This window comes from Phragmites australis, chromosome 1, assembly GCF_958298935.1.
Source record: "Phragmites australis chromosome 1, lpPhrAust1.1, whole genome shotgun sequence".
Lineage (NCBI taxonomy): Eukaryota > Viridiplantae > Streptophyta > Magnoliopsida > Poales > Poaceae > Phragmites > Phragmites australis.
The window spans coordinates 41,919,893-41,931,662 of record NC_084921.1 but is presented as its reverse complement, the minus strand read 5'-3'; the positions used below and the strand labels follow the sequence as shown (position 1 = coordinate 41,931,662).

The window sequence follows — 11,770 nt, the reverse complement described above, 5'->3', positions numbered from 1 at the left end:
ACCAATATTTATTGTAATATATTTACAAATTATAGCAATTCAAGGCGAATATAGTTATATTATTTTTAAATGTTCGGTGAGGTATTGAGGGTCAAAGTTCAGAGGCTTTGAGTGCGCGCAAACTAAAACGTCACTTGTTTGTGACCGAAGTGATTATTACTAATATCTGAATCGTCTTGAGCGGAGTAATAAATAAACCAGACGGTAGTAAAAGATGATGTAGCGGTAGAAACTTTGAGTTTTACCGACTGATGGATTGGCATACGTGTACGTAGTACAGATCCTAAGGACCGGGTACGTACGTGACACCGTAACCGCAATTGAAAGAGAAGAAGCCGTGCAGATTTTGAATTCCATGAGTAGAATGTTTATATTTTGCCCCTTTTGAAAAGTATATTTCACAAATAGATTATCGTGAAACAATATCTAAAAATGGAGCCAAGAGCTTGGCTCTGAATGAATTGACGCGGATGTTGTATAGCTTGGCTCCAAATGAATCCTGGCCTGGGTACATCGATTTTGCTTAGGATTTGTTTCCTAAGAGTCTATTTATAAAATATTTTTTTTAAAAGTTCAAAAGATGGCCGAATGAAAAGGAAGAAGCTGTATATATAAAAAAATACAAAGAATTGCTCTCTCCATTCTGAGTAGAGACATTTAAGATGCGTGCAGTCAAACTTTAAAAAAATTGAACACTAATATATATAAAAGTAGTAAGATTTATCAACTAAAAATGATATTGGTAGATTTATAATGAAAATACTTTCAAATTATTATTTTTTCAACAACTTTTGATAACAGAATACTTAGAAAAAACATACATTGGATACCGTAGTATCCACGTCCTAAACTATAAGTAAAAAAAAAAGACGGAGAAACTACGTACAGAATTCCTTCATATACAGTAGGGTAGTACACTACTACAAACAGACGGGACCGCTCATTCATTCTCTCTTTATGCTCGTAATCGTACAGGGCTAGCACACAGATAAGGACCCTTGGCTAATACTAGTGGATAAATCAATGTCTTGTCCCTTAAAACCTGGTTGCTGTGCTGCATGCATGTACTGCTGCTATTGCAGTACTGCGCCATGCCGCCCTCCTTTGTTACTTTCACCAAAGCTGGCGCGGTACATCCTGTGCTCCCAACTTTTTCCCAGCGCGGTACGTTCTGAGATTCCTCCGTTCAGTAGTTCACATAAGTTACCTTTGTCAAGCATTTTGATCGATTTATAGTCAACAAAAGTAATCCATACAAGACTTCCTTTTTCTGTCATAGTCCACCATGGACTTGTTCAGACTTTGGAGTTCAGAGTGTTGCATTACGCACACGCAAAGTTGGCTGTGCTGTTACCTAGACCAGGATTGTTATCTTAGTCCAAACTTGGGTTCTTCCACTGGATCTCCTCTTTGTACGCATGGTCTTGAAACAAGATTTCCCAATCCCCGTACGATCTTTGATATATCAAAGTAACCAGCATCAAGAAATGTGCGCACACTGGTGTCGCAAAAACAACAGGAGTTCCATGCATGTGACAAAGCTTTGCTGTTTGAGCATATCAATCTTCTGGTTCCCGATTCTCAGCGTCGATCGATATCTTTCATGCATACAGTAAAGGGTAAATTTGCACGAGGATGCATTAGTCGACATATATAGACTAATCACGGTGAGCTGTGCATCTGTGCCGCTTTTTTTATTTTGCGGAAACGCGTCTGTGCCGCTTAATTACGAACTACAGAGCACTATTTTTTTTCCATGAAACACGACGGAGAACTAGTAAAAAAACAGAATGTGCAGTTGCAGGAAAGACGGACGAAGGCGGTGGTTCGAATTGCTTAGTGCCTGTCACGGCGTACGTGCGCACAACAACTCATGTCCATGATCCCTCGACCAAGAAAAGACAAACCAGTACTGTATTAGCTTAGCCACGGCACTAATTAGTACGGAGTATTAAGGAGCCTATCTATCTAGGTATAGATTCTCCTTTAGGCTCTATCTACCTGCTGCCGTGTTTTTCTCTTGCTGGTACATCTATCGGGTCAAGGGGCTCCGTGCAATTCATCGACATGTGCGGTGAAAAGCGAGCTTCGTGCCGGGTTTCCTGGCGACCACGGACGCAGAGAGAAATTTCGCCCGGGGCCGCCGCCTGTGGCCGGTCCGCTGCCAGCCAAGCCAGCTCGATCTCCCTGCGGTGGAATCTTTGTTGAGGGGCGTTCTTTTGGCGCTTGGTGCAGCACTGCAGCATACATCCACAATGCCCACAATTCCGAGGCAATGGCTGATCCTTTATGGTAAATTCATGGTGTATGCCTTGTGGAGGGTTAATTAACTAGGTGCATTAATTTGGTCGGAGTCCTCTTCATCACAAGGTGAATCTATACTTCAGGTGACTGATTTTTAAAGAGAACTCAGCCGACGATCGGTGCCCGTTGGATTCATATCCGATGATGGATCTTTTCTTCACACCCATCTGTGACTGAAGCTCCCCTCCCTCCCTTTCTCTTCGATGCAAATTATAAGGACACGCTCCTCCACCCTGTTTGCCTTCACCTGTCCCCAAAGGGAGCCGGCTACCTCACTATCGTCTCCTCCACCAATCAGTCCTACCGCCACCTCTGGCTTCCCTCTAAGCCCGAGCACACCTCCCAAGCCTTGAAAATCCTCCTCCTTGACCACTAACATAATTTAGGATTTCAGTCGATTAACAAGTATTGAGATTTCAATCGATTAACATTTAGGAGTCACATGATCATAAATAACTCACGCTTAATTTGATACGGTTGGTATTGGTGAATCTTGTAAATTTTGGCTGCATTTTGCCTCAACACCTAGTTGTGCTTGTGAGCCTGTCGTGGAACCGAGGGATCGGTGCATGGGTACTGTACGAGTTAGCATGCAGGCGCGGCAGAGTTATTTCGGGGCATGTGAGTTGAGCTCCTTTGGAGTCTCTTTCACGGTGGAACTGAGCATCGACACGACGCGACAACGTCGTGATACCCGGACTCCGGCCGGGGCCGAAACATCCCGTCGGACCGGTCACCGGAAAGGCAACCTGGCCATGCTTCGAAACGTCAGTCAGGCCCTCTCTGGCCTTTTCCCCACGAACGCCACAACGCAACAGAAACGCGTCACGTTGCCCCGATCTCACGATCTTGAGGTAGCTCACGCCGTCATGCGCTGTGGTCGGGGCCGGGGGAGTCACCGAGAAGACTGTACATTGCGTGCATGGGACGAGCTAGAGCTAGCGGCCTAGGTACGTGCACACCAAGGAGCCCGGCCGCGTCGGGCCGGCGCGCGCGAGGGGCAGGGCGCGGATTAGCACGCGGCTGGGCATTGGGCAGCGGAACAAGACGCGAGGAATTGGCCAAACTCTGGGGTGCTCTGACGAGGGCGCGTCACGTCGGTTGGCAGCGCCCGGACGGGACGGGGCCTTGCCTCTCGCTCCCGGGCGGTGCGGTCGCGTTGCGCGAGAAGAGCGCGCGCAGTGGTGGATCGATCGAGATCGATCGATCAACTGGCATGGCGCCGGCCAGACGCGGACAAGAGCGTGGAACCAATCCCATCTACAGTTCGCCGTCCTCCAGGCTGCCTGTGACGGCGTACGTCCACGCGCGCCACTGGCCACGGGTCACGCCTCGTGGCTGCGCCGCCCTGCAGCCGATGGCGACAGGCTTATCCCAATGGTTTCGAAGCGGCCGCGCCCCTGACGCCGCGCGCCGACGGCTGTTGTTTGGTTGGTGCGATGCGCGATTGGCCAACCATTGCTATCGATGACACGCAGATGGTGGCAAGTGGTCACCAACCAACGCGCACATGGCTGCTCCGAACACTCAATCAGTTCCTGCCCAAAACGGTGCAAACTAGCAGCAATATGTTCTCTACACGCATAACGGGAAGACTTGCACGCTCTATTATATACGGTAATGGCCGCGGCATACGCCTGGGGTTCGAGATGAGGTTGCCACAACTTGCCAGTATGACACCCCTTTGTTTGCTGCTCATCCACGCTTTCGATTCTTGCGCTGAAGCAGAGTCAGAACGGGGCACATAGTATGTTCTAAGTGGTCAAAAGAATAGCATTTCACTGCCAATGATACCACATGCACTTGGGATTGTGATTCATTTTGTCATGGAGAGCTTTGTTTATGGAAGAGCTGGGCGAAAGCGGGGATTGGAATAAAAATCGAGTCAAATGCTCGAAGGATTGTGGACCGTGTTTGTCAGAAAACAGTTCTTTTTGCCAGAGTCGAACTATGAATAGACGGAACAGAGCAATCCTAATCCAAAACTATATGTGATCTCATGAAACAAAGCCATGCTTCTCAAAACGTGAACAGCATTCACAGAACGCTCCAAGCTCAAAAGTTCTTTTTTTTTTTTTTGCCGCATAGTTCATTATGCGCAGAAAGTTAAAAGTATGTACATGTCCAAGCTCACAAATTAACATCCGCAAACTAAGGAAGATTACCATCAGAGACAGAGGCTACAGAATAAGAGAGTCGAATTAAGCAGAGGTTAGCAAGCAAGATTCAGCAGCGAAGGACAGAGCCAATGCACGTACGCACACGACAGAACATATGCTCAATTCTTGTTCCATTACTTTCGTTTGAAAAGGTTAATTGATCCTATCAACATCATAGCGGCGCCGGCCGATCGATCAAGACGAGCTCGATCAGGGGAAGAGCGTCTCCCGCACGTCCGCGAACGCCGCGAGGATCGCCGGGTAGTGCCGCGGCGAGTTGAGCACGAGGTACGTCTCCAGCAGCCGCTCCGCGCTGTGGTCCCCCTCGCTGCCGTCGCCGTCGCCGCCCGCCGGCCACTCGGCGATCATCTCCTGCATCGACTTGCGGAAGTCCTCGTACGGGTCGGCCGACCGCTTCACCACCGCGAACCCGCCGTCCGTCGCGGCGGATGCCGTCGAGCCCCGCGGCAGCTCGAAGCTGTACCGGCAGCTCTGCGACGCGCCACGACGCGCGGAAGTCGGCGGCGCGCGGCAAGGCCCGGACACGGAGGCGCGCGCCCTGGTGTTCTTGCGCGGGCAGTTGTAGAATTCTGACGAGTCGGAGGAGAAGCTCCTCGAGGAGAAGAGGTTCCTCGAGTCCTCGTCGTGCTCATCGTCGGAGGACGAGCTGCTCACGAGCCTGCGCGACGAGTGCGTCGAGAGCCTGCGCGATGAGTTGTTGGCCCGCTCCTTCCACCTCGCCACGGGCGGAAGCGGCGGCAGATGCGCCACGAACGGCGAGGACGGCGGGCACTTGCGGCCCTCAGACTCACTGGCCTCGTACGGCAGCCCGTTCTCCGTGAGCCGCCTCTCCGTCTTCCTGCTGGCGGCGTCCACGTCAAGCGGTAGGATTGACGGGTCGGCCGCGTCGACAGAGCGGCGGCCCGCGCAGTCGATGGTGATGTGGAGCAGCGGCGCGGAGCGCGGCGCGGAGACGGAGAGCCTGCGGTCGAGCATCCCCCCGGGCTTCTTGCCGCCGCCGAGGCGGGAGTAGGACGGGAATGCCAGCGGCGGCGTCGCCTCCTCCTCGTTCTTGCTGCGCTTCCTGCCGCCCCCTACGCGCCTGGAGAACGCCGAGAGGATCGCCGCGAGCCGGTGCTTCAGTTTCTTGCGCCCGGCTCCGTCGCCCTCCATGGCCTCACGAAGGCGCATGTACTCTGCTCGGCTGCTCGTGCGCTCTTGCTTTTCTCTCGCGTCTGCCTGAGTGTGCGTGGAGAGAGGGCGGGCGCGCGCGCGGGAGTGGCTGTTGGTCTATCGCATTCGTGCCGGACTAATGCGGCCTTGCGCACGGCTTTAACTGCCCGCACCGCGAGCTAGGAACAAAAAACCGCCAGGTCCAGCCGTCAAGGGCGCTCGGGTCGTGGGCGCTATGCGCTGCCCCTCTCTCTCTCCTCTCGAAAATCTCGACCGTTCATCTCTTACGCCTAATACATATCTTTCACACGAATCTTAACGCAAATGAACTCCATCCGTCCGTTCCTGAATCTCTCGCGCGATGGCCGATAGGGACAGGCGTCGTCACGTAACGTAGTGGGGGAGGGAGATGGCCCGCGACGGGCGGTTACGGCTACCACGCTCGGTAGCCCCATGCTGTATTCGATGTATCCCGGATGCGTTTACCCGGCTTCCTGGATTTAGCTTCTGAACAAGAGTACAAGATTGGTTCCTGCTATGCAAATGTCGTCTTGTGTTGCTTGCGCTGCGTCGCATGGGGGGTAACCAGGAGCAGGAGGAGCTAGTCGTAGCAAGTAACCTTGTGAAACAGCTGCAGCTCTGTGATCGCAAACACGGTGCAAGGCAGGCATCGGATCGCAACACGGTTTGGGGAAAGGAAAGACAAGGGAGTCGTGAGTTGGTGATCTGGTGGTCTACATGCTTTCCGTGCGAGCAACTGCCCTTCTGCAAGGCTCTGCAACTGCCCCCAGTTACTGTGCATGACTGCATCGAGGAGCCGGCCGAGTGCCAGTGTTGACTGCGGCAACTACTCTGCAACTGTACACCGCTCGTACTGTACAACTCTCTGCTAACTCCAGTACGTAACTGAACTACTGAAGCGAAGCGTTCAACAAATACGAACGACCGGGCATAAACTACACTTTCGTTGCATGCTGTTTCCTCATGGCGTAAGTACGCGCCGATTGCATTGTTTAGCAGCCAATGCGTGCTCCAGCTGGGGGAGCGCAGCTGAGCTGTTCTTTTGGACTACGCAAGCATCTGTCCCGTAGACGGCGCACGGCTTTTAAAGATTTGGCCCTGCTAAAGACAAATAGGTGTTTTTTTAGAGGAGGACAAACAGGTGTCAGTGCCACTACTGATTAAACCGAGGACAGATGGGCTAGTGAAGCCTATGATATCCTCAGGATTAGCAGAGTTAACGCTAAGCTAACCTGTAATTATATGACCATTATTCTGTCACCAGGCAGACCTGTACCGGCTTTTTTTCTCAATTCCGTCTGAGATAAACAAGTCGCTGTGGAGTCGAATACTAGATCCCAATAATATGGCACTGTCAGATACATTCTGTACATTACAAAGCCATTTCTTAACAGGTCACGTTCTTGTATCTCCTGCCATTTGTATGATGCAGGGTTGAAGGGAGCCGCACAATACAAACAAAAAAGTGAGATTCCCATTGATGATTAGCTGACACTACTGTTTTTTAATCCACGGCATACACTAGCCTATAATCAGAAGAGAACAATGAGAAAACGTTGGGATTGTACGTGTACACAAATAGAAAAACCAGGATCAGCTTATTTGTAGAACCTTGTTTGTATTGCTAGAGTGTTGATTGAGTAATCATGTACAAGGGCAATAGTGGACAATCAACAGCTCAAAAGGCAAATTAATTGGAGAAAGACCTGATTGCAAAGGTGCCGATGCACAATGAACAACAGGGCTTGAACGATGTTTCGGTTGCTTCAGTACTATTGTTATTACATCTCGAATTCTCAATGCTTAAGCCAATAATTTCTAAGCTGAGACATGTGCAGAAGTATCTCGTCCCGGCCTTGGTTGGTCACGCTGCTCGTCATGATCCAAGGAGGTGCCGCCTCAAAATATTCACGAATCAAGTTCTGGAAGGTTTCTACATTTTCTTCCGGTCTCCTGCCTCCATTTTTCTTCTTCTTGCGCTTGTCACATTTCGTGAACACTAGTGTCATGGGGACCTGAACAAATAGGACATAACAACATTGAATTGAACAGTACCGAGATTTATTGTTCAACAAACTATCAATTTCGTCACATGGATGACGTCACAATAATACGTGTTTAATGCAGCAGTAATGGCATACATTGCAAGTTACAGGGAAAATCTCTGGTGCAAACGTGCAAATAGCGAATCATGGTCGTCCGATCTCCATCCACAGGCTACGGTTGATCCCACCAATGGAGAGGTTGATTTGCAAAAAACCCATGTGCAGCCACAAAATATCGTAAAATAGCCCCTCCATTGGTGGGATGTGGGAACAACTGCAGCCTTCAGATGGGGATCAGACGGCATTCATTGTTTGCACCCATTTACTAGTTTGCACCAAAGATTTTTCCCAAGTTACAGAACACATCCATAAACACACTCGGACATCTTCAACCAGATTTGGAAATCAATGCATCAAGTGAAATAAATACGCAAGAGAATACTGCAACCTTGGATCTTGCCTGTTACTACTACGTGTACATTAGGACACCCCTCCGTTACTCTATGTCCCAAAAGGACTATGTTAATGGATGTCCAAGGGACCAGGATCATGCCAACAATAGGTCCTTGTCCAAAGAGGAGCATTTTGCACTAAATTGCAGCAAAATAAACTAGAGTGGTCGAAAATGGAAAAGGCAAAATAATGGCCGTGGAGGAAGGCAGGCAGCAAGGACAGGAGAGCTTAAAGGGACACTGTTGGTTGATATTGACTGGGTCCATCCAAAATGCAGAGATGAGAGCTCAGGCCTGGTTGCGAAGGGTTGGTTCAGCATGGGCACTGCAGTGTTACACAAAGAATGGAGCCAGAGCAAGCTTCAGGGAAGGAAAAAGAAAAAGGCATGAAGCTGTTACTTTTACAGACCTTTTGCCTCTACGTACTACCATATTTGTCGGACTTTCTGTTGCCAGAACTTTTACTTTGTATTGCAAAGCAATGGAATCTCAGAAAAGAGGTAGGGGTCCGGAGTCAAGCTGCACTCTGCAGACTTGGTTAGGTTTTCAAACAGGTATTTATACCTTGTACAAAATCCAAACAGCAGGCTACATCATAAACCCAGTGGCAACATGCAGAAACACATGCAAATTGCATGTTCCTTCCCTAAACGACTCAAGTAATTTCACATGTATATCACAAAAAAAAAATCGTTAGAGACTTAACAGGTCTCACAGATGCTTATCCATATTCCATCATGACTTCACACGCAAGAGGTAATGTTAGGCCAGTCTAATTACTTTTCAAAAAACAATACCGATGGCCAAAGGTTAGAAAGTTTGAATACACATATCCCAAGACAACATTCTTTTTGTGAATAAAAGGAATAAATATTTGTGTAACCTGATAAGTCAGTAAGATTTTTTTTTTTTTGTACTTAGTGCAAAATCTGACAGGATATATGCCTTCTTACTCAAACTTCACAACAAAGAGATATATTATTGCTGCTTAAAGTCTACAAAATGTTGTAGTTTGTTTCATCAGAACAAAAAGATATTCAAGATGAACTAAATTTCAATGTGATGGGTAAATAAATTACTAAATTTCAAGTTAATTCGACTAACAAAATGAACTAATGGCACCCATACACACAGGCATGTAAAGCTAGGAAGATTTTAAGAAATGTTTGTTTAGCCTATTGTTGGAATCATGTATGCATAAGTATTTTCATCCTGCCTTTTTCAGGAATCGTCTTTCTTGATGCTGAGATCAACTAGAGGATCCTAACCATGTCAAAGAGCATTCCTAACACGGATATGGAGGAGAAGAGTGATGGTATAATTACTGCATCAATAAAGGTTTAGTCATTTGAGAATTATGCTTACCTTGTTTTGGCCAAGCCAACTAGCATAGTCAAGATCAATCTTCTTAGAAGGAATACTTGCATCTATTAGGAGAAAAACTGACACCAAATTCTCCCTACTGAGGAAGTAATTTCTAGTAAATTCATCCCAATTTGTACGAGCTTCATGTGGTGCAGAAGCATATCTGTTCGATACAAACTCTAGTTAAAACCAGAAGATGAATAGTATTTCGCCTAAATATACGCTCCATAATTAATGTAAGCATAAATGTCATGATTCATGAGTTCATGTCCCACTCTAATATGTATGATAAAGAACATATATTTTGGTTAACTTTCATAAAGCAGGTTTAAAGAAAATTCAATATCGCATACACATGTTAACTAAACATTAAATGATCATGCCACCACAGCAGTTCCCATGCAACATTCAAACTAATTGAGACGAGTGAAATTCGACCCTCAGGAAATTTAAATATGTTTGTATATGTGGTTAAGAAAAAAATCTGGAAAATTTACTAGAATAGAAAGTGAACTGTTTAGTGGTTTACCCATAACCAGGCAAGTCAACAAGATACCAACTGTCATTTACTTTGAAATGATTGATACATTGGGTCTTCCCTGCAATGATAAAAACAAACATGAAGATTAATGGTATCAACCAAGCTTCTTTGTAGTAAGTATCACTACTATATTTATTAAAGTCCTGTTGTAGATCACCAAAGTGTAAACATACAGGCGCGTGAATGAGCAACCGAAAGAAGGCTATGTCATGAATTTATAAAGATATTTCTTGGGAGAATATTTATGCTAGGCAGCAAAATTTCATGGAATTTCACCTAGCATGATACTATTATCTTTAGCCAGACAGTCCCAAATTCTCTCGCTTGCTTGGAATGATAGGTCTTTAAAGTTAAATGTGATGTGTGGACAGCAAAGTAATATTTTTAGATGACTACAAGATTTCCTCCAATGAATGTAGTGAAAAGCCCAATATAGAACTGAAAAGCTAACTACCAGGACCCAGCAACGAAGCCAATCATATGTTCTAGAAGCAAGGGTTTATATCAATTCCACCCATATAAGTACTTGTTTAAATGCAATTGCGCACTCAATTCCCAGTTCCACAACCGCTCGACGGTAGATACAATTCACAAAGTTAGTGTACTATACTATCTGCTAGAAATTCACCTTCTCGCAACTACGAAGGAAAGGTCCTATGTTAACCACTAAACACTAGTCTCCAATAACACTATATAGGGAGAACCAAACAAGGAAATAACCCCTAAAGGCTCAAGCAAACCTACCAGGCTTCTTGGAGGTGAGCGCGAGGCGCTTGCGGCGCACGAGGGAGTTTAGCAGCGACGACTTGCCGACGTTGGACCGTCCGACGAGCGCGAACTCCGGGAGCCCATCCCGGGGGCAGTCTTCGGGGCGTACGCTGCTCTTCACAAAATCCGCGTTGACCACCTGCGCGTCGCAGCGCGCGTACGGGCCCAGCACGATGTTGGAGCCCTTGAGGACCCGCGCGCTCACGGCCTCCTGGTCCCCCGCGGCCACGCTCGCCCCCGGCGGCACGAAGAGGCGGTCTACCAGGAGCTGGACCTGCACCTCCCCGTGGGGCGCCTCGGTGTCAGTGGGGTCGACGGTCTGGGACGCCGCAAGGTGGGAGAGCGCGTTGGAGCGGGGCGAGAGGGAGAGGCGGTGCGGGAAGCGGGAAGGGCGGAAAAGGTGTTGGGAGGTGAGGTGGGTGGTGGAAGGGAGGAGGAGGAGGCGAGGGAGAATGCGGTTCTGGAGGAGCATGGCCGCCGCTGGCGGTCGGGGTTTGGCGGCGGGGAAAAAGTGTGCGGCGGGGTTTGGGAGGTACGGAGGAGAGTGGAGCGGAAGAGCTTGGGGGAGTGGATTGGGTGGTCCGGAGGGGAGATGGTTGGACGTGAGCCGTCTGATCGAAAATTAGACGAGTTGATTTTTTTAGGAAGACCATATTTTTGGTACATTAGCTACTAGCCTCCGATCTTTTTTAGAAAGAGATTTTTTTTGCGTTTTCGAAAAGGAACTATACTAGTCTAAAATGCGCGTTCTAGCTAATGAGACTTTAAACTTCCAATTTAAACTTATTTACTTGGATTTCCAAGCATTCAACTTGCATTTTTTTAATTTATAATTTTGAACTCCAACCTGGAGATTCAAACTTGTACCAAGGAAAATGAAACTGTTAACTCAAACTTCGCAAAAGTTTTAACTCAACGATGCTAGAAAAAGAAATTATTCAC

General features: G+C 47.8%; 2 protein-coding genes across 2 annotated transcripts; both read right to left on the bottom strand.

The window, feature by feature from the left end:
- Positions 1-4,422: 4,422 nt before the first annotated feature.
- LOC133889543 (transcription repressor OFP8-like) lies at positions 4,423-5,753 on the bottom strand. Its single transcript, XM_062330025.1, has one exon. It carries the CDS (start codon positions 5,652-5,654, stop codon positions 4,674-4,676), a length of 981 nt encoding a protein of 326 aa, XP_062186009.1. The 5' UTR covers positions 5,655-5,753; the 3' UTR covers positions 4,423-4,673.
- Positions 5,754-7,333: 1,580 nt separating this feature from the next.
- On the bottom strand, positions 7,334-11,508 carry LOC133919859 (GTP-binding protein At2g22870-like). Its single transcript, XM_062364404.1, has 4 exons — positions 10,805-11,508; positions 10,049-10,118; positions 9,520-9,682; positions 7,334-7,672 (listed from the first exon to the last, which is right to left on the bottom strand). Exons 1-4 carry the CDS (start codon positions 11,298-11,300, stop codon positions 7,454-7,456), a joined length of 948 nt encoding a protein of 315 aa, XP_062220388.1. The 5' UTR covers positions 11,301-11,508; the 3' UTR covers positions 7,334-7,453.
- Between the last annotated feature and the right edge of the window lie 262 nt (positions 11,509-11,770).